The sequence below is a fragment of the Megalopta genalis genome, chromosome 2 (genome assembly GCF_051020955.1).
Source record: "Megalopta genalis isolate 19385.01 chromosome 2, iyMegGena1_principal, whole genome shotgun sequence".
NCBI lineage: Eukaryota > Metazoa > Arthropoda > Insecta > Hymenoptera > Halictidae > Megalopta > Megalopta genalis.
Genome location: NC_135014.1, coordinates 18,052,866 through 18,076,255, shown reverse-complemented (window position 1 = coordinate 18,076,255; position 23,390 = coordinate 18,052,866). Strand labels below are relative to the sequence as shown.

The 23,390-nt window shown below is 42.4% G+C and overlaps 1 protein-coding gene across 1 annotated transcript in view; it reads left to right on the top strand.

Annotated features, from left to right (window-relative positions):
• side (motor axon guidance molcule sidestep) overlaps positions 1–23,390 on the top strand; it is a 45,049-nt gene that overhangs the window by 8,768 nt on the left and 12,891 nt on the right. Inside the window, exons 2-6 of the mRNA XM_033468334.2 lie at positions 9,202–9,334; positions 17,633–17,844; positions 19,426–19,536; positions 20,403–20,615; positions 23,022–23,318. Of these exons, the coding sequence (XP_033324225.1) occupies positions 9,202–9,334; positions 17,633–17,844; positions 19,426–19,536; positions 20,403–20,615; positions 23,022–23,318 (966 nt within the window). The remainder of the gene's footprint in view (positions 1–9,201; positions 9,335–17,632; positions 17,845–19,425; positions 19,537–20,402; positions 20,616–23,021; positions 23,319–23,390) is intronic.

Here is a 23,390-nt window from a genome sequence, read left to right as displayed (position 1 = left end):
GAACGAGGTCGCTTGATATCTCGCCTAAGGACCCATAATTATTTAGATAGCCCGTCCCGGTGATTCCCCAACCGATTCGTAGCCGGAAGTATATGCGCGAGATTAAAGATGATCGCGATGCGGCGCTGCCCTCGTCTCCCTACGAGGGGTTGTTCGAGAGACGAACGTCTCCCGTCTGATCACTTTGTATGGTAATCCCATCGGTGCGTTCCGCGCCCTCGGAACCCCTGCGGCTCGTCCGTTTCGTTGTTGAAACTTGGCCCGCTTTATAGGCCGGCTGTTCGCGGCGTTCCGAATAGTTTCATCGCTTCGTACACCCACTCCTTTCTAGTTCGCCGAATTCTTTGAGCCCGCCCGGAACTCGCTGCTCTCGCGCGCCGTGCATCCAATTTTCCTCGCCTCGGTCATCGCCGAGAGTAATATGCGGCTTTATCGGATCGATCGCGCAGCAGAGCCTTCGATCCAGCGGACGATCTCCACGGAATTATCATATTTTAGCCTCCTCGACTGCCCGGGCGAACCCTTGTCTTGCAATCTCCTCCGTTGGCCATCGCAGTCCGGTCTTCGCGAGAATAGAGAAAATTGGAGAAATCCTGCGAGTTTTATTTACCAGTGATTTTTTGTATGAAATTTTGAACCTATGTGTTTTTCTAGCATTTTATGCGATTAATTCATATACACGAAGAAAACATATTTTTTAAGTGTAATTTATTTGAATACCAATTTTTATATAATATTATTCTGTAGTAATCAGCTGAAACGTTTTACTTTCCGGAAGTTAGAAGTTATAAAGCAATTTCCTGCTGCTAATGAATTTATATCGAGTGTAAAATATCCTTTTGCCATCAGAACCCGTAATAACAAGACGGGGAAGCTGGCTAGAAGCAGAACAGTTTTTGTGCAACTCATTTAGAGAAGATGAAAAACCTCGTTTCATTTTATGAAAAAGAAGCACGGCAATTTCTCGCAATTTTGGTAATAGTGCGTGCCTGAATAAAGAAATATATTCAACAAAATGAAAAATAAGGATATGGATTTCCCGGCCAGGCGATTATTTACGAGAAATAAAATTGTTTTCACGTGAACGATGCGATTTACAAAATGAATTTCTACATACTTGAATTCATCGTAAAAAAGATGCTATAAAAACACATGTCTTCAGAATTTTAGCTTAAAAATGACCGATAAATGATTTTCACAGAATCGCGTCCCCTTCAAGATAATTAAAGTCCGGACTAGCGAAATTTACGCTCCAACTTTCCGCCGTGTCCTGCGATACATTCGTTCGCTCCGAATATTTATTCTGGTGTCATAATGGCCCGGTCGCGCCGCAAACAAAGGCGCGAAGACCGGGGCCAGCGCAATAATTACTGGCCCGGAAGTTTCAGTGAGTGGATTAAATTTATTGATCTGGTTAGGCGAGTCGGCGCGCGTAGTACATTGTACCGGTAACGCTTCCGTTCGCCGCAATAAAACCGATGGAATAATACCGTTAACGACGATACGTCAACATCCGAAAAGTTTCGGGGCGCACTCGTAAAACTCGGAGCGTGTTACGTTCGCGCCGCGCCAGGCGCCTCTCCGATAATCGGGGAGCGATGGAGGCGTCGTCGTCGTCGTCGTCGTCGTCGTCGTCGCACGCTCCCAAAGAAATGGGAACAACCATCCAGCCGAAACGCGTAGGTGGTGACAGTTGGAATTTTATTGGAAACCCGAACTTCTTCTGGATAGGATAGCAACAGGTGTTGGCGCGGCGAAGTAGAATTACGCAAGGGTGGAATTGACTGAACCTCGGCTCGCCGGGGTAGATTCGAACGAGATACTGAAAGGGAAAGGGGAGAGAGACAGAGAGAGAGAGACAGAGAGAGAGAGAGAAAGACTGTGTGGCGTGGATTCCATAAAACATAGTGTTTGCGTATTTGGGAGAGCCGATGCATGCCGGAAACCAGGGACTCGCATCCGTATACGAAATACCGGTATTATTTATTTTATTTATTTGGCCCGAATGCGACGGATGCCCATTTAATTTTCAGCAAATGTTAAAGATAACAATAATAATAAAATAATAATAAAAAAGTAATAATAAAATAATAAAAAAGTAATAATAAAATAATAATAAAAAAGTAATAATAAAATAATAATAAAAAAGTAATAATAAAATAATAATATTACCATCATGACCTTTACAGAAAACGAGATACCAATATGACATTACAATAAGTTCTTCATAAGTGCCACAATTTTCCTGTACTATGAGTGTCGCGGTGCTTTTGCTGCGCCTATGTGATTTATCGATTTTCTCGGCTACGCCGATGCGAAGGTTCGTTCGGATTCGGTCAAGCGTATGATGCGGCACGCGCCGCGGTTCCTTTGACTCGAATTCCCGGAAGACAACTCATAATACAATAACATAATTTTCTTAATTTTAACATTGTAAAACTGAACTTTGTTTTAACATATCGTTGACAATTTTCTGATGAAAATGGGACCAAACATGATATAGTTTGGACAAATATTTCTGATTAAAATAAAATCAAACACGATATAATTTCGATTACATTCATTTGTATTACATATATTACGGAGTATTTGAATCGTTCACTTAATTATTAAAGTTTCGGCAATTGAATCAAATATATTGCTGTTGCGTTAGGAACAACGGAAAAGCCTAGTATCTCTGCAAGGAATATCGTGAAAAATATGTTCGGAAAAATTGCCGAATAAAGTTTGGAAGTGTTCTAAACATCGTCAATGGTACAATTGAGAAAATAGTTCACCGTCCGAGGGTTAACCGGTCATTTTTACGATCTCCTCGTTTAATCTTATCACTGCTGCTGACGTATACATATACGGTATGTCGTATCCTGATCTAGACGTATATTTACATTATTTACACAAGCTAAATAAAATTATTTAAATCGGGAGAATGCTCCATTCGTTGGTACAAGTGTACCTGTACGTAGGTATTTGTCGGGATAGCAAATAAAATGCGCTGGCGGCCGTAAAATTGAAATGCGTAAGTGAAAAGGTTGATTACAATTTTCAAGATATTACTAGTCACGGATTTGAAACTGGCACAGCGAAACCGATATTATGCGCGTGCTACTGATACTTTTGCGGTATCAAAGCTGCAGTAATATGCGCAATATATTTGCAAGTGAAAAGGATACGATAATGCGATTTACAATAATCGCAATTGGAAGTGGAAATGGGATTTGAATCGGGCTCTGGTTGCTCGGACGATATTGTAACAGCGAGAAGAAACAGAGAATCCGAAAAATACCGGTATTTCATTTCCGCTATCGGCATTAAGTCTGCACCGGAAACGCGCATCGCTAGCAGGAATGCCATAGACCCGACTCGCGGCAACAACGTGGCGTCTCCGGTCGGGAGAGGCGCGAACATGTTCGCCGCGACGAGCTAGACAAAGGACAGGAAATTGCGCGACAGCGCGCGAGATGCGATCGGTGGCCTGGAGAGTAGATCGGCGCCGATAAAAACTCGCGAATTAATTCCGCGTTACGGCGGCATTGTCCGCCGACGGCGGCGATGCGGCTTCGATTATTAACCATCGTGTCGTGTCAAGTAAGCCGGCGCGGCCGGACGAACGGTTCCTGTGCTTTTTCTGGAACGCTCGATGTCTTTCGAGCTGCTTGTTTTTGCATAATGGGGATGCCGGCGTTGGAAGGCAACACGGCGCAATTTTTGCCGATACTATTCCCCGAGTTAGCCTCATGAATATGCATTCGAACGTGTGAGGCGCTTCGCGATGTTTCCGAGTGTAATACGTGCAGGATATTCGGTTGTCGGCATTTGTTTTGCGCTTGTACCACTTTGCTCTGCATACAAATGTCGAAGATTAATTAGCGCAGAGATTCTGAACGGGACAATCGATGCGAAAACGTTCGCGGACGAGGGACGCGGTTCAGGAAAAATGGGGTGGTCGAGTTGATTATTGCGGGGGACTGCTGTGCCTTTGGCACGTTTTCGGGCATAATTAACCCTTTGTACTCCAGCGATGATCCTGCGGCACCACAGAAAACTGTTACGTCATGTTGCAAAACAATTTTTACGTTATCATGCTCGTTTATGTTTAAGAGACTGTTAAAAGGATAACTGCTGTATGAGATACAAGACTCGAGTTTATATGCATAAACTGCGTCTAAATTGCGTATAAAATGAAATATTGAAAACTATGAAATATAAACAGTTTTTATGAAATATAAAAAGAGCTATCTTTGATTTAGATAGTTTTAGATAGCCTTTATAGAGACCGAAAAGCTGGTACGATGTCATTTTAACCAAACATTTTTTACGTTTCTACGCGCGACGAGTATACTCGTCATGACACAAAATACTGCCACTTCTCCATGACGAGTATACTCGTCGAACACAGCTGACTGGTTAACATAATAATGAATTGGTTAATATAATGTTAATTATGTACGAAAACAAACCAAAGGCGCAGCCACAGTAACCGGCTCGACCACCCTAGTCGATTCAAAGATAGAGATGCGAAGACGGGTGTACGGCTGAAAATGCGGAAAATAGGCGAACAGGGCGAGAAAGATCGAAATCGACGCGACAAGCGATAACCGGCGGGTCGCGGTCCCGTTGGCCATTCGGCTCCCAATTCCGCTCGCAGCTCCGCTCGGAGCTCAGCTTCGCAGAGTCGCGTGCCGTCGACGCTTTCGATTTTCCATCCGGTATGGCTTTTTCGTGTTCCGCGGGGCGTAGCGCGTCGCTGAAAGGCGAACGACCGAAACCAGTTTGTCTTCCCGACAGAGCGTTTCGTCGCTGCGTTACACGGTCGTGCTCTCCGATCTCGGAGCGGTCGATGCGAACGTGCACACAGGAAAGCACAGACGAATCCGCGTCCGTGGACGAGCACACGCGGCCGTTGCATAATCTTGGCCGGTGTCGCGGCCGTTTCCCTAAACGACTCGCGGCTAATTGACTTTCTGGGCAGCCGCGGGACGGCCGAAAGGTTTATTACGGTTTTTTTGAACATCCAGCCGGCTCGTAATCCTAATTTTATCCCGCGAGAAGCGATCCCTTGTCCAAACAATCGTACCCGGGCCGCGGCGGTGTTGCATCTTAGAATAGAATTCCGATTGCCGGCGGAAATCGGAAGATTCGGAGAAAGAATATGCAGGTCCGGGGTATACCTAACGTTATGTAAATAATGCTAGCGGCCGGGGGTAGGGCTTGTTATTTTTGTATCGCGCGGTTTGGTTGGGAAACCGCGTTTCCGCCGCAGTCGCGGCCGCGGTCGTCTATTTTCGTGGCCCCTGTCCCCGACTCCTTTCTCACCGGACCCCTTTTCGCCTTTTCGCGAGCCGACCGGTCCGACCCGGCACTCGTATTCGTCTCCCGCGAATCGAATCCGCGGCCCATCCGAAAACAGCCATTAAAGTAATTTACGAGCCACGAATATGACGAGCGGAATAACGTGGAAATATGACCCGAACCCAGCTGCGCCGCCCGGTCCCTGCTTCGCGCCGCCCCGGATCCGTAAAAACCCGAACGAAACTCATAACACTTCCAGCTATGCTTTATTCATTACCGGAACGCGGACCCACCGCGTTTACGGCGCTCGCGAGTTCGCGAACTCCAAAGGAGCCTTGTACGCGATAACTATTCGCCACTATTTTTCCTGTTGTTCCGCGCCTCGCGGGGGATCCTTCTACTCGAAATATAACTTACGAAGGCAGCTCGTTATTAACGAAACCGTTCCAGCGACATTTCCAGAGTTTATTCCCGGCATAATATTTCGCGGGCCGGATATTTCGTGATTTCGCGCACCGAAATTCGCGAATGAATCATTTAGTGGCGCTAATTCCGGAGAGATGGTTGTCTACGCTTTACATAATGAATTAATGCCAGAAATTCGTCGGTACGTGGGGCTCGGCCCCGGTCGTGCTACATTCGATGCGACGTTAAAAAATTCATAATTTGAAAATGTTAACCACCTCGATTGTAACTCCGTGAGATAGAATTGGTCAATGATGCGCCTGAGCGAATCCTTCTCGACTCGATAATGTAGCAGATTATGCAGCGTTGATCAAGCCACGATTTATTTATCCATTACGAACGAAGTAGGCAATATGCTCCGAAAGAGCACTCGCTCGTTTCAACAGTGCGTTCATTATCGCTTTCTTACGATTACATTCGCGCAGCCACCGCCGCGTTGTTACGATACGAAGAATGAAAGCTACCTTTCATGGTGTCGAAAACAGAGGGGTGAGAACGGTGCTTAACGCGTTCCGTGACGAGCTGTTTTCGCACGACTTTTCACTCGGGCCATCTGACGTTTCGACGAGAAATCGCTTTATTCTACGTAATTATTAATTATTGCATTAAACAAGCTTATTTGCTTCGTTCTGTACAGGATTCTTGTAATATTTAATCCTTTTCGCGGAAACATATTTGCCAGTCCTATTATAAATTACAGCTCAAAGTTTTGATCGCTAATGCTTCGCAGTAGTAGTGTTTCAAATTGCATAATTTTTTACGGTCTAAAGAATTTATTTTCTCTCGACTGTTCTTTTTTTCTTATAAATTCGTAAATCTTATATGCAACAGCTCGATTAAACCGCGGACGGCGGACCATTTTCACAACTGTACTATTCACGAGATGCATTTGTAACAATTTTCTCAGCTTTATTCAGTGATTGTTCATTTCAACATATTTTTCAAGATATTTCTTCCAGAGTGTTGTTTCAAATGTAACAGCAATTTGCTTTTATTTAACACTAGTACCGCCAAACCAGATCTGTTTCTTTTCTCTAATTCTTGATACTACAAAAATCTTATTGCCAGGAATTTGTATGCGAACTTCTTCGTTCGAGCATATATCACAGCAAAAATCGTAGAAAGTTTAAAAAGAAATCCAATCTTGTCATTTGTTATAAAACAATATATTGTACGATTACAGCTCGGTGGTTCTATCGTTAATTGCCGAAAATTCGGTAACCAAGTGAACGATTTAAATACTCAAAAGTCAAAATTGACCTAGCGACTTCGCAACGATTAACGCGTTAACCGAAATTTTTTGAGATTGCGATCTGCGGCGTTTTACCTTCTAGCAACAGAGTATGTGAGCGCGTATCGTCGGCGATACATACGTCACGGAACGTGTCAACGGACTATGATTTCATCGACACCTTGTAGATTCGGGTATCGCGTCCAACTCGCATGATTCGCGACTTTTCCGCGCGCATGGCCCGCGAGGTAATTTTAGCAGCGTCACTGTGACGGGAGGAAAATAGCCGCGATATATCGCGTGCGTGGGAACCGGTGTTAACGTACACCCCGGTATGCCATTGATAAAAGTCGGCCATTCTATCTTGGCAAGCACCAGCATTTCGGCCGGTGTCGAATCCTCGAGGATCTATAGATCGCGGAGAATAGCGGAGGACGGCTCTCGGGCCGATGCGAAGAGCTGGGCGGCAACAGCTATTCATTTGTTCAATTAACCGCGGGGACATTAATCGGAATGCGCGTGAATTCTCGGAACGACCGATCGCAGGCCCGTGTAACGAGCATAATAGCGAGCCAAGCAAGAGACGATGCACCATTGCACCGTTGCACTGTTGCACCGTTGCGTTGCATCGCTGCGCGCGGCGCGGCCGTATTGTCGGCCGTTTCCGGGCCGCGGCTACACACCACCCTCCAGATGTACAGTAAATTCTCCCCGATTTTCCTTCAGCTTGCGAACAAAAATGGACAATTTGGAAAGAGGAGATACGATTATTCGAGCCTCATACTCCGGCCTTTGTAATTGTTGACAATCGGGAACTATAAAAATGAGCCGCGAGGCTCGAATAATCGCATCTCCTTTTCCCAAATTGTTCATTTTTATTTGCAAGCCGACGGAAAATTAGGGCGAGGTTACTGTATTAGGAAATTAAATAAATATGCACAAGCAACGATAGGAAATTGTTATAATTTTTTTAATCCATTTCAAAGTTAGCTAGATCAAACTGTAACAAATACATTACGTTGTTATAAGTCTGTGCGTTGAATCATCCACCGTATTCGCCTGATTTGACCCCGTGTGACTTCTCCCTATTCCCAAAATTAAAATTGAAGTTGAAAGCAAGTTTTCTTAATGACATTTCTACCATCAAAACAGCTACAACACGAGCGCTAGAGGCAATTCCACAAAATGGGCTAGAACACGCATTCGAATCACTGTTGAATCGCTGTAACAAGTGTATTGAAACTGGAGGAGAATATTTTGAATAAAAAAAGTCGAAAAATATTCATATATCTGACTATGTTTCAATGATGTTTTCTTCGGCCAGTCTCGAAACTTATTTGTCGCACTGTGTACGACGTCAATTTAATGAAATAAAATTCAATTTTCTTTTTGTCGATATACCCACCACGTTTTTTCATTACTTCTTGCACCAAATTCGGCATCCGTTTTATTAGTATTTTTATTATTTTCCATTCTCTTTAGTTCCACGCACTAAGTTCCCCGTATTAAGAAATCATGTCGGGATACGATACGCGTGTCGTACCCAGCAAGGACTAAAAAATGTACTCAAGGATAGGTTTTCAATGAACAAAATTCGATGAACGGCTAAGCTAATCGCATAAGCGACAAACACTTATAACTTAATATGTACAGTAAATTCTCCCGAATTCGTGCTGAGATTGTGCATAAAAACGAACCTATTTGTGATGAGGAGATACGATTATTCGAGCCTCGCGGCTCGTTTTTACAGTTATCGATTGTCAGCAATTGTAAAAACGAGACGCGAGGCTCGGATAATCGTGTCTCCTTCTCCCAAATTGTCCATTTTTGTGCGCAATCTGAGCGCGAATTAGGGAGAAATTACTGTACCCTCGATGATGTGCTTAACACGATGCTACATTGCAGACTTGCAGGCATTATCTAAATTGAACGAAATATTACAATTCCCACCGAATAAGCAGGTGTCCTAATGCATTTTGGTCGGGGGTGTACATCGGACGCGAGTACCGCTGGCAGAAAACGCGCTTCATTAGCGCCACTTTCACTCGTGTTCCGTGTCACCCTTAACGAGCCACCGAGCAGTCGACGAAAGGGTCGGCGCCCCCGCTCGGAGCCTTCGCGAGGGGCTGAACCGCGCGGTGTTCGCTGAAAAATTGTTAACGCGACCCCCTCGCCCCCCCTTTTCAACGCATTTCACGATCCACTCTGTGTTACAGCGCCGCTTAGGCTGGTCTGGGCCAACGAGGGCGAGGAAGTCGAATTACCCTGCGACATCACCCCACCCACGCCCAACGACACTGTAAACATGGTGCTCTGGTTCAAGGATTCCGAGGGCATCCCCCTGTACAGGTAATGCCGCAGCCTTTTAATTCTTAAAACACATCTCGCAGTGAAATTTCCGGGGTTCATTTGTGCGTGTCTCGAGCACGTTTACACGCATTTTTAATTACCGAAAAAGATGAGATTCGTGGTATTGGATGCATCGAATCATAGTCCAGTTTGAAAAACGTCGTGACATGGTACCCATGATTGCGGCCATTTTTATTTAGTTATTTATGTATGTATTTATTTATTTATTTATTTACTGGACGGTCTGTGAAGACCTAACGTACAATATAAATACATAAGAAAATAATAATCGACATACAAAACTAATATATGGACGTCTGATTTGAGTACTCGTTTACAATAAAATGTTAACTTAGATTTTGTTTATCCGAAGTGGAAAGGTTTACGGATATCGCGTCAAAAATTTTTTAATTTAAATAAATTAAAATTCAACATTTTAATTTTCAGATTGTAAAGATACATTTATGGGTCATTTATTCGTCATTATTTGCGTCAAATGTTACGACAACACTCGTTAAATAATAGAATAAATGTCTTATATTGTTACTTTTATAAATTAATGTAAAAACAGTTGCTTTAAGTGAACCGTAAATCTAGTATTATTTAGTATGATTTTGCCCATAGAGGATACCAGGACGAATGAAAAAAGTTGTAATCCCTCAACGTTTCGAATGCACTGTTTTAATTACATAAAAATAGAGATGATCTCTCAAAAGAGAGTCTGCTTATCTGCCAGCCTGCCTCTATGGATACGATGCAGTGCGCTAGGACGAACTAATTACTGCTGGAACTTCATTCGTTATAACCTCTGTTTACTCTAGCGTACATCGGTATACATGTATTTTAGGCGTAATCCGTTCCAGTTGCGGAATCCGGGCTCTATTTCCTAGAGCGCTGCCAAATTGGCCGTTTACATTGGGAAGGTCTCATAGGAGCAATAGGTGTAACGTTTAGCTCTTCTGATTTTTTATACGCGATTCGGGACTCGTTTTATTGGATTATCAATACGTAACTATGTGTAACGAATTTATCGTTCGTTAGCGAAAATAATAAATATCGTTCTGATATCGAATGGTCGAACTGGGTTTAATGTTGGTCTCTAAACTTTAAACCATATACAGGGTGACCGATTTAAATCGATTGAGTCAAATATTTTCGAAACCGTCGATGATGCGAAAAAATGTTTCAAACAAAATTTGAATAATTACAGCACGTAATCTGGTATTAATAAAATTTTTCTAGGTGGACGCGTCGAAGACATATCAAGGTCAACCTTATATATATTTTTTAAAAATGGAATCACATATTTTTTTATTATACTAGTCGATTCAGTTGGTCATTCTCTTCGTAAAAATACTAAGGCATTCATTGCGAAACATCATTGGTTTAGAAGATATTTTAAATTTAGTAATGCACAGTGTTAGCACTCAACTATCTGAAGTTGGTGTTAAAAAATACGACCTTCAACCTTAACACTTTAATGACCTCTCAAAAGATATTAAAATTCAAGTATCTCCTAAACCAATGATTTTTCGCAATAAATCCCTCTTTCAGAATTGCAGATATATTTTATACTAGCATAGCTTATTCTTGTAATAAGTCTTGTACCTTCTGACGTCACGTAGATGATTTTATCTTTGCCTAAAGAAAACTATCTGAAGCCGTGTCTATAAATATATATATATATGTATAGAAGGGTCTGTCCGTAACAGACCAGAGATAAGAGCTTTTCCTTTCAGGATTCCAAAGTCAGTCGTTGCTAGAGATTCACTCGATAAAGAGCTTCCTCGCGCTCACGTGCGGTCTAATGAAGACATTTTTACAGCAGAAAGTGCTGGCGTACATTTCATTTTACACCCAATTCCGATGGGTTTCGATCACTCGGTGATCCCGCGAAGCTTTCGAAACGGTGCGATTGATCGAAAAAACGGTGAACTGTAGCCTCGGCGAGTTCGCAACACTGTCATCGCCGTTTCCCGGCTCGCGTTTCGCGCCGACGTCCCGTCGTTTCCGCGTCCCAGCGAACTGACACCGAAAGAAGAATGCTCTGCCGGGCCTCGAACCACCGGATCTCGGTCACGCTTAATATTCGTGGATGCCATTGTTCTGAGATCGCATCTAGAAATATCTCGACCCAAGCCACCGGAATAGAGTCTCTCTCTCTCTCTCTCTCACTCTATTTCTATCTCTATCTCTCTCTCTCTGCACTCTCTCCGCTATTGTGCACCTTTAAACGCATTGCGGTCGCCGCCGAGAATACCAGGCACCGAAACCTGGCCAACGTCCTGCTGGCCGTTGGTCGCACACCGAAACCGGAATTATATCCGGATACGAAACTCTTCGAGAGTTGTCCGGCTGTCATGTCGGTCGGACGGAGCGCGCGATTAATCGCCTGGCATCGAAAGATATATCGAGGCAGAGATAAACAAACATGCCGATCCTTTCCCCGAGTTTCGTGGATGTTTGCCGTTCGCCAGGCGAAATTTCTGAATGACGGCGCGCCCACCGAAATAGATCAACCGATCGAACTTCGTCGCTGACAAATCCAAGCGGCGCAGTCCGGAGTTCGTTTATTTACCAAGAGCGGCGCAAGTTCGCCCGTAAACCGAGGCATTCGGTTCCCGGCGGCCCTGCATAACGTTGCGGAAACACCGAGAGATTCGGCGCATGCCGTTTTGCCTTAGTGCCTTTCCTTTTAACACTATGCCGTCCGGTGGCACCACGCTGGTGCCATGCAAGAACTATCTGTTGTATGCCGGTGGTACCACTTTGGTGCCATTTTAAAAAACTGAAATAACATTTGAACTATATTTCTTGGGTGTTAAAAGGCAGCAAACTAACTATAGCATCGTGCTTATTTAACTAAGAATTAAGTACGACAATTCTTGGATGACATATCTTAATTTTAGGAATTTATATTACCGCCGTCTTCGAAACTTTTTTTTAAATCTAAAATCTCCGAGCTATTATGCCGGCGTCAAACTAAAGAATCATATCTAAGATCTGCGGACGGCATAGTGTTAATATTGGGTTGGCAACTAAGTAATAGCCGATTTGTTCAATGAAATAAAAAATTTTTTTTACTTGGAACGAAGATTTAATCTGTAATGTATTTTCCATTTTGTTCGATGACCTTTCGCCATCTTTCCGACAACTTGAAAATTCCACGCTCGTAGAAAGTCTGATCCTTTTCGGCCAAAAACTGAGTTAACACGTTCCGTGCCACGTGTACCATCGATGGTACACGCTTGCATGTTTACTTAGTGAACTGAATAAATTGTTTACAAGAAATTTAGAACCGAAGAATCAATTTCCACCGCAAGAATGGGCGTTGATAAGTTTTTGTTACGTTGTTATGTGTACGAGAATTAATAATTGCACGTAATACATCAAGTTTTAGTCAAATATCAAAGTGTGAAGATTCGAGTAAAAAAAGCTCGGCACGGAACGTGTTAAGTGAGATTTTACAGCGTCATCATCGTTAAAAGTTTTACCACGAAGGGAGTTGTCCAGGGATCGAAATAAGTGGTAATCCGATGGCGCGAGATCGGGGCTATATGGTGGGTGTAACATCAATTCCCAACCAATGTCCATCAATTTTTGCCGAGTGGACAAAGACGTGTGCGGCCTAGCATTGTCCTGGTGGAAAATGACACCTTTACGATTGACCAATTCTGGTCGCTTTTCCTTGACCGCTGCATTCAATTTGTCCAGTTGCTAACATTCACGGATAATAAAAAATAACACAATAATAATAATAATAATAATTTTATAATATAACATTTACGGATATCATAAAAATGGGAGCGAGAGACATCTATAACTGAAATCAGCAATTACTTAGTTGCCAACCCAATAGTTCCTCCAACGGAAGCCTACGGAGGAGTTTGAACACCTTCGCTGCATTCTTCTGTAATCGTTGATTCTTCGGTGCTAGACCGTGTATAGAGTGTTCATCCTAACGGTAGCGCCGATTTTTTAAGCATTTACACTGATCTGGCAAAAAAATTTCGAATAAAAGTTGTCGAGTGCTTTGAGGAGAGCAAAGAACAATAATAAAAACTTCGAAAATTTTTGTATTCGATCAAAAGCTTAAATCTCCTTGATTTTTTAAAATAGCGATGTATTTTTGATTTTGTAGCGTTATATCTGACAAAAAACGAATTCCACGACCGACTACATAATGACTTAAACCGTTTACAATCGTTTAGCTCGAACGAATCTCCGACTCTGAGGAGTTACGTGTACGTCTACCAACGCGTCGGAAAATTATTTTCTCAATTGCTGCGGAAATATTATTCCTCCGATAGTTAACTCAAGCATCATTAATTAGCAGACTAAAATATCATTAATTATCCCACTGGCATAGCATTAATTAATTCACCGACATATCATTAATTAACTCACTGACAAAACTACGCCGCCACGTAAATTATACTTGCTGTTACCTAACACATTCCATGTAATAGGAAACTCTCGTGTATTACATTGTCACTAGATTTACTGAGTATAAAAAACAGCTGTTTTATATTTGTTTATAAAAGTAACAATAAGACATTTATTCTGATTTTGAACAAGTGTTATTGCAACGTTTGCCGTAAGTAACATATAAATTGAATAAATAATTCATAAATGGATTTTCACGATATGAATAATCGTGAATTAAAAAATTAGTGACCCGTCATATTGACAGGTTCCGAAAATCTACTGTTAAATAAGTAAATAATAATAATAATAATAATAATATGTTATATGGTGTTTGTCGAATATTCTAATTGGTTTGTAGACGTGTTTGAAATCGTGTTAGTTCGAGGAGTAGGAAACTGTCAGTGGAAGCAGCGTCTTATTGTCTCGTGTTGTCAATCTCGTGATTTATTCGTGAAGTGTCTTTGTTTAGGTTTGTCGCACGTGTGATCTCTGTATGTTTGGATCGTGACTGCGATGGTCGTAAACGGTTTGACGGACCGCGTTGGCTGATCGCCTGTTGAGGCCTCGCTCAACGGACCATCAACGCGTCAACAGTAATTTTCCTCGCGACCGAATCCAGCGAAGGGAGAATTTGTAACGCTTTTTTTTTGTAACACGTTGAGCGTTGCGGCGGTCAAATATGAGTGGCACTAATTTTTCCGATCAATTTTGAAAATTCGCTTTCATTGTAATAATATATTCGAACAAACTGAATTCGATTAGGATGTTTCGGATGCGAAAGAGTTCTTTCTGATCTCATCTAATATGATAAACCTTCTAGTTTCGGTTTAACGAATCGAATTGCTTGACTTTGTGGGAATTATTAGTGGTTGATTGTCGGCATTGGACGTGTTAACACTCTTACACCCGCGCCACCCGTACGCGGATAACGAGATTATTTAAAATTTAATTTCCATGCCGATCGATAAAAATTTCTTAATTTTATTAAGATTCGCAAGAGTGAAACAGTAATCGATGTCGTATAACATTGCTTCGCATGTTTAATTCAACTGATTAAAATACTTTAATTCTATGAAAGTTTGAGATGTCTTCGGCGCGGCCGTCGATGCATTAACGAGCATTTCTTTTACTTAGCTCGGAAAAGTTCCCGGTCATTTTCCTGATCGGGAAACTGTAAAATTGGCTGTCCATTATTGACATTCAACAGATTAAAAAGCGGACGAAGAAAGTCGTCGGACAGTTTGATGACAAGTTTCATTGCTTCCGGATTGCGCCCGGCGCAAGACGTTTGTTTCCGTCGGGAGAAAGCTCGGGGTAAACACCGGTTGGCCGGTTTCGGTGACTAACTCTAGCACGCGGGTTCTATTCGCGGCGAGAAAAAGGCTACTTGGCAAGCGTGCGGTCAGCGAATTTAGATTCGCCGCGAACCGTTGACCGTTACGCAATGTCGAGGAGGAAATCACGGTGGCGACCGACCACGCAGGGAAAGAACGAACTGGCAGTTGGCTTTCTCGACAATCGCGGCACCGCGCCGCGCCGTTAATAAGCTCCCGAACGCGTGGAACCGAGCGTCTCCGTTTCGCTCGCGCGATCGGACCTTGCCAATCAGGCTGCACCGAAGTACAATTTTCAATAAAAGCTCGTGGGAACTTCTGGGAGGAAGTACGAAGCAGTTGCTTAAAAATCTCTTAACTTTGTAATATGATAACTTATAACTTAATATATAATAAGCTAATAATATATAATAATATATTATTAGGTAATATATAATTATATATTATATAATAATATATTATTATTATAATATATAATAACCTATAATAACCTAATAACTTAATATAATAACCCTTGTCCTATAATATCGTGCCAGACTCGTTAAAGAGACTTCAAACATAATCTATTTTTGAATGTTACGTTCTGATTCTACATTCCGACCAAAATCTACTCTTCTATTGCCAATATTTAAACGTCAGTTTAAAGATTAGCACAGAATAAATGTAAATTTTATCTACGTATAATAATTTATCAAATATTATTATTGTTATAAATTATTATAAAGTCACTATAAACGTCAATTTAAAGATTAGCAAAGAATAAATGTAAATTTTATCTACGTGTAATAATTTATAACAATAATAATATTTGATAATAATATTTTTTCGATCTACGGGAGAAAGTCGCTATGTCACAATAGTATGACAATTGTGTTGCTTAATTAGCATATCAACGGCAACATGTCCAGGGAAGAAATTTATTAGAAATTTATAATTTATATATTGACGCTAATTAACGTAGCTGCGAAAGAGATCGTAGTGCAAGAGAATAAGAATCGGAGACGAATAATCGAAGGTTTCTTAATAAGACAATAGTTTCATTTGTAAACCGGTGCATCCGTTCTTCTAATTTCGTTAATTTCCGACCGCTGTGGGTTCCATGGCGCTTCAGATTCCCATGGTTTTTTTTTGCCGCGGCAGTTATGGGGACGCGTTCGGCGCAAATAACCGAACCCGTAAAGTTCCAGAGCAGCCACCTGCTTAGCGTTCGTCTCGCATGTCGCTCGTTTTCTTCGTTGTATCTTTTTACGAGCATTCTTTGATGGGGAGCGGAGCCTGACGCCTTCTCGCGTTTCGAGAACCACGTGTTTTCCACCCTTTTTCGAAGAAACGCTTTCTTATTCAGGCACAGTGGCGCGCCGTGATCCAGAAACCCGGAAATAGCGGCGAAACTCGGAATGCTTTCCACGTTTTTTAAATAATTTCACTCGCGCCGTTTCCATGAAACTGCCGCGAAATAAAATATTGCGAATTTATCGTACACCCGGTCTTTGAACATTTCCTTCAAAAATGTATTCCCTTAAGGGCTGGTTCCCGTTGTAAGATTTTTTAGGATCCTTTTATAACAAGAGTAAATGATAGATTATATAATTTTTAGATGTAAAATAATAATAAAATTATTGTAATTTTCTAGTTTACCTAAGTATTGAGAATGAACGGGTTAAGAATGAACCACATTCTATGGGGGTTGTTGAAAAATTCTGTTTTTTGAACGGGATGTTTAATTAAATTCGACTGTAAATACGAAATCGATAAATCAAGTATACATATTCTTAAACTGCATGATATTTCCGATTGCGAGACATTGATCCTGTAAAAATATACAAAAATTCGTTTCCTAATTATTTTATATACTTTGGTGGGACAAGTATCTCGAAAACTGATTGATCAATTTAAGTATATTATTATTATAGTATATTATTTAATAATATACAATATTATAGTATATTATTTAATAATATACAATATTATAGTACATTATTTAATAATATACAATATTATAGTACATTATTTAATAATATACAATATTATAGTACATTATTTAACTTCAACAAAAATTCACTTAAATTGATCAATCAGTTTTCGAGACACTTGTCCCACCAAAGTAACGCGTTTAAAGTTTCACGTGACGAAAAGAACCCGTGCGGCACCTGCCACCTAAAGACCTTTGGTAATTTTTAAAGTTTAAAAGATTTCCTCTGAGCTACATATTCTTGAAGCATCGTAGAAAGTGAAGAACGAAAGAAAACGATCGATCTGTCTCAAAAAGTCTTAGACCGAAACTACCGCTTAAGGAACATGAAAATTTAATAACTGACTGTATCTAATCGTCTTTACTAAGGGAAGATTGCTCTGCACTTCGTCATTTTGTTCTTACTGTGAAATTAATGCAGGACTGAAACGACTAATTTGTCGTATTCTTACTTTGAGAGCGAACTGGGTATTTCTTTTCGGGATCGAGGTTCTCGACCGAATCGCGTCGGCATTTCTCTTCGTTTTGATCGACGAACTGCAACTGCATCGACGATGGTTGCAGCCTGGACGCGAGGAGCGGGAACGTCTCGTCAGCGATTCACTGGGCAGTCAGCGACGATCTGGGAAAGAGAACGTACTTCCAGATCGGCGACGGGCAAAGGGCGAAACTGAAGATCACGAAAGTGAACTACAAGGACCAAGGGATCTTCAGGTGCCGGGTAGATTTCATCGATTCCCCGACGAGGAACTTCCGAGTGAATCTCACGCTCGTCGGTGGGTACATCTTTTCCCGGATTCTACGTAGTAACGGCGCGGTGTAAGTGGACCGTTATCTCTCGAAATATCGCGGGGACGAAAAAACTTTTCGCATGAAAGTTACATGCCACCGGGGGAGTGCAAAGTTTTTGGCCCGGACGAATTTCTCCGGGCGTTATTAATACAGGAGATTAATTCAAGCTTCTTATTCTGACGAGGAACATTGTCCGACCTCTAATTTTGGTGAAACTTTGTTTGTAGAAGCGCCGGATATGGGGGTCGCCCCCTTTTTTATCGGTAGCAGAGGCTCGAGTTTAAGGGTTGAAAGCCGCTGAAAATTGCCGCCTCTGCTATCTTAAGAGCCGTTAAAGATTAAAGCACAATTTGCCCAAGTTGTCCGATTCTTTTCGGCGAGATTATTCCCGTGGAAATTACAAGCTCTCGGAGAAACGGAAGGGCCAACTACTGTCTTAAATTCTAAAATCGCATCGATCGGACAGCCTTATCGCATAGTTCGTTACAGCGTTGGGCAGTCGTAGATTATTTTGTGATTATAGTAAAGTCTTCCTAATTGACGTTTAGCTTGGAAGTAAAAATAAATGATTTGGGAGGAGGAGATACGATTATTCGAGCCTTGCGGCTCGTTTTTATAGTTATCGATTGTCAACAACTATAAAAATGAACCGCATTGCTCGAATAATCGTATCTTCTCTTCCCAAATTGTCTATTTTTGTGTACAATCTGAGCGCCAATTAAGGAGAATTTACTGTACTTTTGTAATTGAAAATGGTAAGATGTCTAAATAAATTCGGTCTTGTAATTCTCTTAAAATAACAATGTTAGACGTTTTTAGTGCTCGGCAAGTTTAGTGTTAATCAATAATTAATCGTTGCTAGAACAAATCAGTAATCATGGTTACCTTTTGGGAGTCTGTAATCGCGAACGAATCATTATTTTATCTTCTCTCACCACTTGCTATCTATTGAGTCATGAAACACGTGCAGATTTTCTAGAAACTATTCAGAATTTTTGTTAACCACCATGGTGCCAAATGTTTTCGTTAATCATAATAGAACAAAGTAATCATTACATGATTAACATGTTCCGTGTCGTGTGTTACACTGATGGTACATGCTTACATGTTTATTTAATGCGGCAGAGAAATATTTTATAGCAGGTTTGGGATCGAAGAATTGATTTCCATCCAAAAGACTATGTCATAATAAGCTTCTTTCATTATTTATATGTACAATCATTAATAATCACATATAATATATCTTGCAGTCTTGTAAAACCTGCTCGGCACGGAACGTGTTAATGATTATTGTGTTCATCAGGACCAACGATCACATTTGCTTTGATCATTCAAGTTATACATTAATCATGATTACCCGATTACTTGATAATCGTAACCATTAATCACGGACGAGATTTCACGCCAGTCGCAAGCGTTAATCGTTAATCAGATTACTTTTTGCCCAACTCTGCTTCACGAGAGACGACGGTCCGTTTGCCCACGTTCGCCGACACACAATAAATGTCTAACCCTCGAGGACTGAAAGAAACGCGAATGGAATTTGCTACCGGTTCTTCTTACAGAGAAGCCATCCATGCCTGTGATATACGACGCGCAAGGCCACGATGTGACAGGAGTGGCTGGGCCTTTTCTTGAGGGCTACAGTCTAGCATTAATCTGCCAGGTGTCCGGAGGTAAATCAACTCTGTCCACTGGCGACGCGGTAGGATGGTGGAGCCGGTTACCGAGGGGTGACCAATTGCTGTGCCTTCGGTTTGCTTTCGAGTATAATTGACTTTATTTTCATCGAATAAGTAGAATTAAATTCCTTTTTTATTCTTTCATTTTTTCCGAATAAAAATTCTTTTACTATTTCCGAATAAAAAATTTTAATACGACTTATTCGATAAATACAAAGTTAATTTCGCCCGAAAACAAACCAAAGGCACAGCAATTCTGCCGTTCTTAGTTAAAACGTCTTATCCACCAATTCACCACTTTTCAGGATACTTTCAAATATTTCGAACATCACGTGCCTCTTACCTTTCAACCCCTTATCGTACCTTGACGAGTCCAACTCGCGACGAAAATTTCTAGTAATTATTTATTAAGTATGGACGTTCTTCTGTTCTATAAAATTAGAATAAAATTCGAATCTCTGGTCATTAATATTTAAGCATTCGAGTAAATTTAGGCACACGGTAAACATCAATATTGTTTCCCTTTCTAAAAAAAAATTATTTCAATCGAAAAATTTCGAATAAACTGTACTTTCTAAAAAATGTATTTCTAAAAAGCTTCGTGGTGCGTCAAGGGTTTGAACAAAGTTACAATATTCTATTATACTTCACGGTGTCCCAAATTCCATTTATTTGCTCTCGCTTAAAATAAATTTTCGTTTAAAAATGATTTTATTAAATCGAAGCTTCATTCTTTGAATGATCAGAAACGTTAGGACAATTTAACTAAGGAGGGCAGAAATTGGTCGTCCCACGGTTCCTCTACCTTACCTTTCGAAAAGGATTTTTCTGTTTCCACGAGACGAATCGTTGTATTTCAGGGAGGCCAAAGCCGGCGGTGACGTGGTGGAAGGACGGCGAGCTCTTGGACAGCGTGGTCGACACGATGGTCGGTATGCCGCGGAAGTTCACGTCGAACCACCTCTTCATCGACAAAGTGACGCGGTCGTTGCGGGGCACGAAGCTGGTGTGCAAGGCGCAATCGGCTCCCATGGCCGCGCCGATTGTGCGGGAAGTTCCCTTGGACATTTACCGTAAGTACCATGCGATCGTCGGCTGTCGTCGTTGGTTATCGACGTTACGGTCCCACGGCGACGCGACGCCGAGGCGTCGCAGTAGCGAGAGGCCAGAGGGAGAGAGAGAGAGAGAGAGAGAGAGAGAGAGAGAGAGGAGGGACGAGGACCGCGGGCCGACGACGCGTTTCAAAAAAGGGTACCGCGACCGATCGTAACATCTGTTGGAAATAAAATAGAACGAGTGCGCGCGCTCCTCAAGGTCGCTTCTTTGAATTTTAACGCGTGCTAAAAGCGATCGCGAACCACGAGCCACGAGTTGAGGAACGACGGCGCTACGATTCGACGCGCGCACGTGCTTCGCTCGTTTTATTGCAGCCCTGTCGATAGAACGGTAGCGAATGCCGTCGTAAGAGCCCCGCGACGTTACGCAACCGATTGCTGTTATCTGTCGCGGATGCCCGCTGTCTCCGATCGAGCCTTCCGGCGCGACGCGACGGCACAAAAGCTCCGGACGCCTTCCGAACGGAAGGAAATATCCTTCTCGCTCGGCCCGATATGTCCTGTCGCATGTCGTTTCGTCGGCCGGGAGAAAGAAATTTAAATATAGCCGGAGCGAGTGACCCGCGGCGGAAGCCAGATGAATTCCAACGATTTCGCCAAGACCTCCTTAACTCCTTTGACGGTCGGATTTCGTGGAATCGTCGTCGAATGTAAAAATACGCGGCTCCCTCGGCACTTGTTATTTTCGCCACCGCAAAACCGCCCGATTACGAGACCCGAGCCGCTAACGCGCCTTTTTCGCGCGATCCCCGAGTTCAGGCGGCACTCCGTACAACTGTCTGCGCTCTTGCAAGATGCCTTATGTCAGATCTCGTGCCCGCCGTCGAAAGGAATATTGAAATGCTGCGCGGGGATCGGGTCGACGGAACTCGAGCGATCCAAGAACGATCACAGTTTTGAAGCTTTTACGGACCGGCAGCGCGTAGTTCTTACTGTCGAGACTTTCGGGTATAAGCAGTGTCCTTGTGCAATCTATTTATTTATTTATTCGGTGACTGCAGCGGAAAAATCCTTTGTTGTATACGATAAAGAAGTGGAAGTTATTAAAAGAATTAATTGACCTGGTCTAAGAGCCAGTACTGAAGACCATGACTAAGACTTCTGAATGAGGTGAAAGCACTATTAACCCTTTGCACTCGAATGGCGAGTCTGAGATGCCGCTGAAAATTGCTATATAATATATATTATATATAACAATATATAATTAGCTATATATATTTAATAAACTTGTTCATGTTAAAAGTGCAAACAATACAAAAATAATACAACATTGGAAGAAATATCTTTGTCTTGAAGTTAAAACAGCTTCGAGTGCAAAGGGTTAAAGAAGACCAGTGCCTCGCAAAGAAGGTAACAGTTTAAAAATTGGCGATTTAAGCAATTGAAACGATCGTAAAGAAGGCGACATGATTCGGGAATTTGTCTTCTAACATTTTGCAAGTATTGCAAAAGCATTGCTTTTTCGGGAGACCGGAGGACACACTGATAATGGTGGTGTGCCACTTAATATTGCAGTGGAGCCTGTTTCGGAGACAATGGAACACTCTAACATCATTAACAGGAATAAAGAATACCACATGAATTCAACCCAGGAGCTCCCCTCCTCTCAATTTTTTAATTATTCAGTTGATCAATTAAAATAGTCTTTGCGATTGGTTCGCAATGAACCGGAACACGAACAGGCACCGCTATATTAACCTTTTAGGCACGACGCGCCACTATAGTGGCTTGCTCTAGTATCTCACTCGCTCATCGTTTGAATCAAATAATCGTCTTCATATGCATTGTTTCACACTTCTTTTGTCTTCGCATCGATTTACAACAGTCTACAGAGTGTCCCAAAAATGTCTCGCAATCCGGAAATGGCGGGTTCCTCGGATCATTTGAAGCAACTTCTTCCCTTACAAAAATTTTCTCCGAGGCACCATTAACGAGTTATTAACGAAAAACAGTGACCAATAAGAATCGAGTACGGCTGACGCGAGGCGGCCCAGCCAACCAGCGCGCGAAGTCCAGTTCCACACATTGGCTCGATCGCCTCGCGCCAGCTGAGCTCGCCTCTCATTGGTCACTGTTTTTCGTTGATAACTCGTTAACGGCGCCTCGGAGAAAATTTTTGTAAAGGAAAAAGTTGCTTCAAGTGGCCTGAGGAACCCGCCACTTTCGGATTGCGAGACATTTTTGGGACACCCTGTATATACAGTATCAGACTCTGTACAGTACACATCAGACTCTGCCGTCCAGAGAAATAGCCTCGCGCAGAATTCAGCCGTACCTAAAAGGTTAAGTGGGACCCTGATGAAGCTAGAGCTGCATGGAAAACCTCGATGGTAAGAACGATCATGTTCTTTTTGTGTGTTACAGTGAAACCGGCGGTCGTCAAGATCATCTTCACCGACGATCAGATTTACGCGGGCCGACCCTTCGCGGCGCGCTGCGAGTCCTGGGGAAGCTCACCGGCGGCGAGGATCGTGTGGAGGTTAGGGGAGCAAGTGATAGGGGAGCCGAACGTGTCGACCACGCAGAGGAGCAACTCCACGGTCAGCAAGCTGGCTCTGGCCCTCGACAAGAACGACGACGGCAAGAAATTAACCTGCAGAGCCGAAAATCCCAGATTTCCCGGCGGAAACCTCGAGCAAACTAAAGTCCTGAACGTCGCCTGTGAGTACTCCGAATCCCGCATATCCCCCCTCCCCTCAGCATTCGATCGTCACCGTCCCGACGAGAGACACG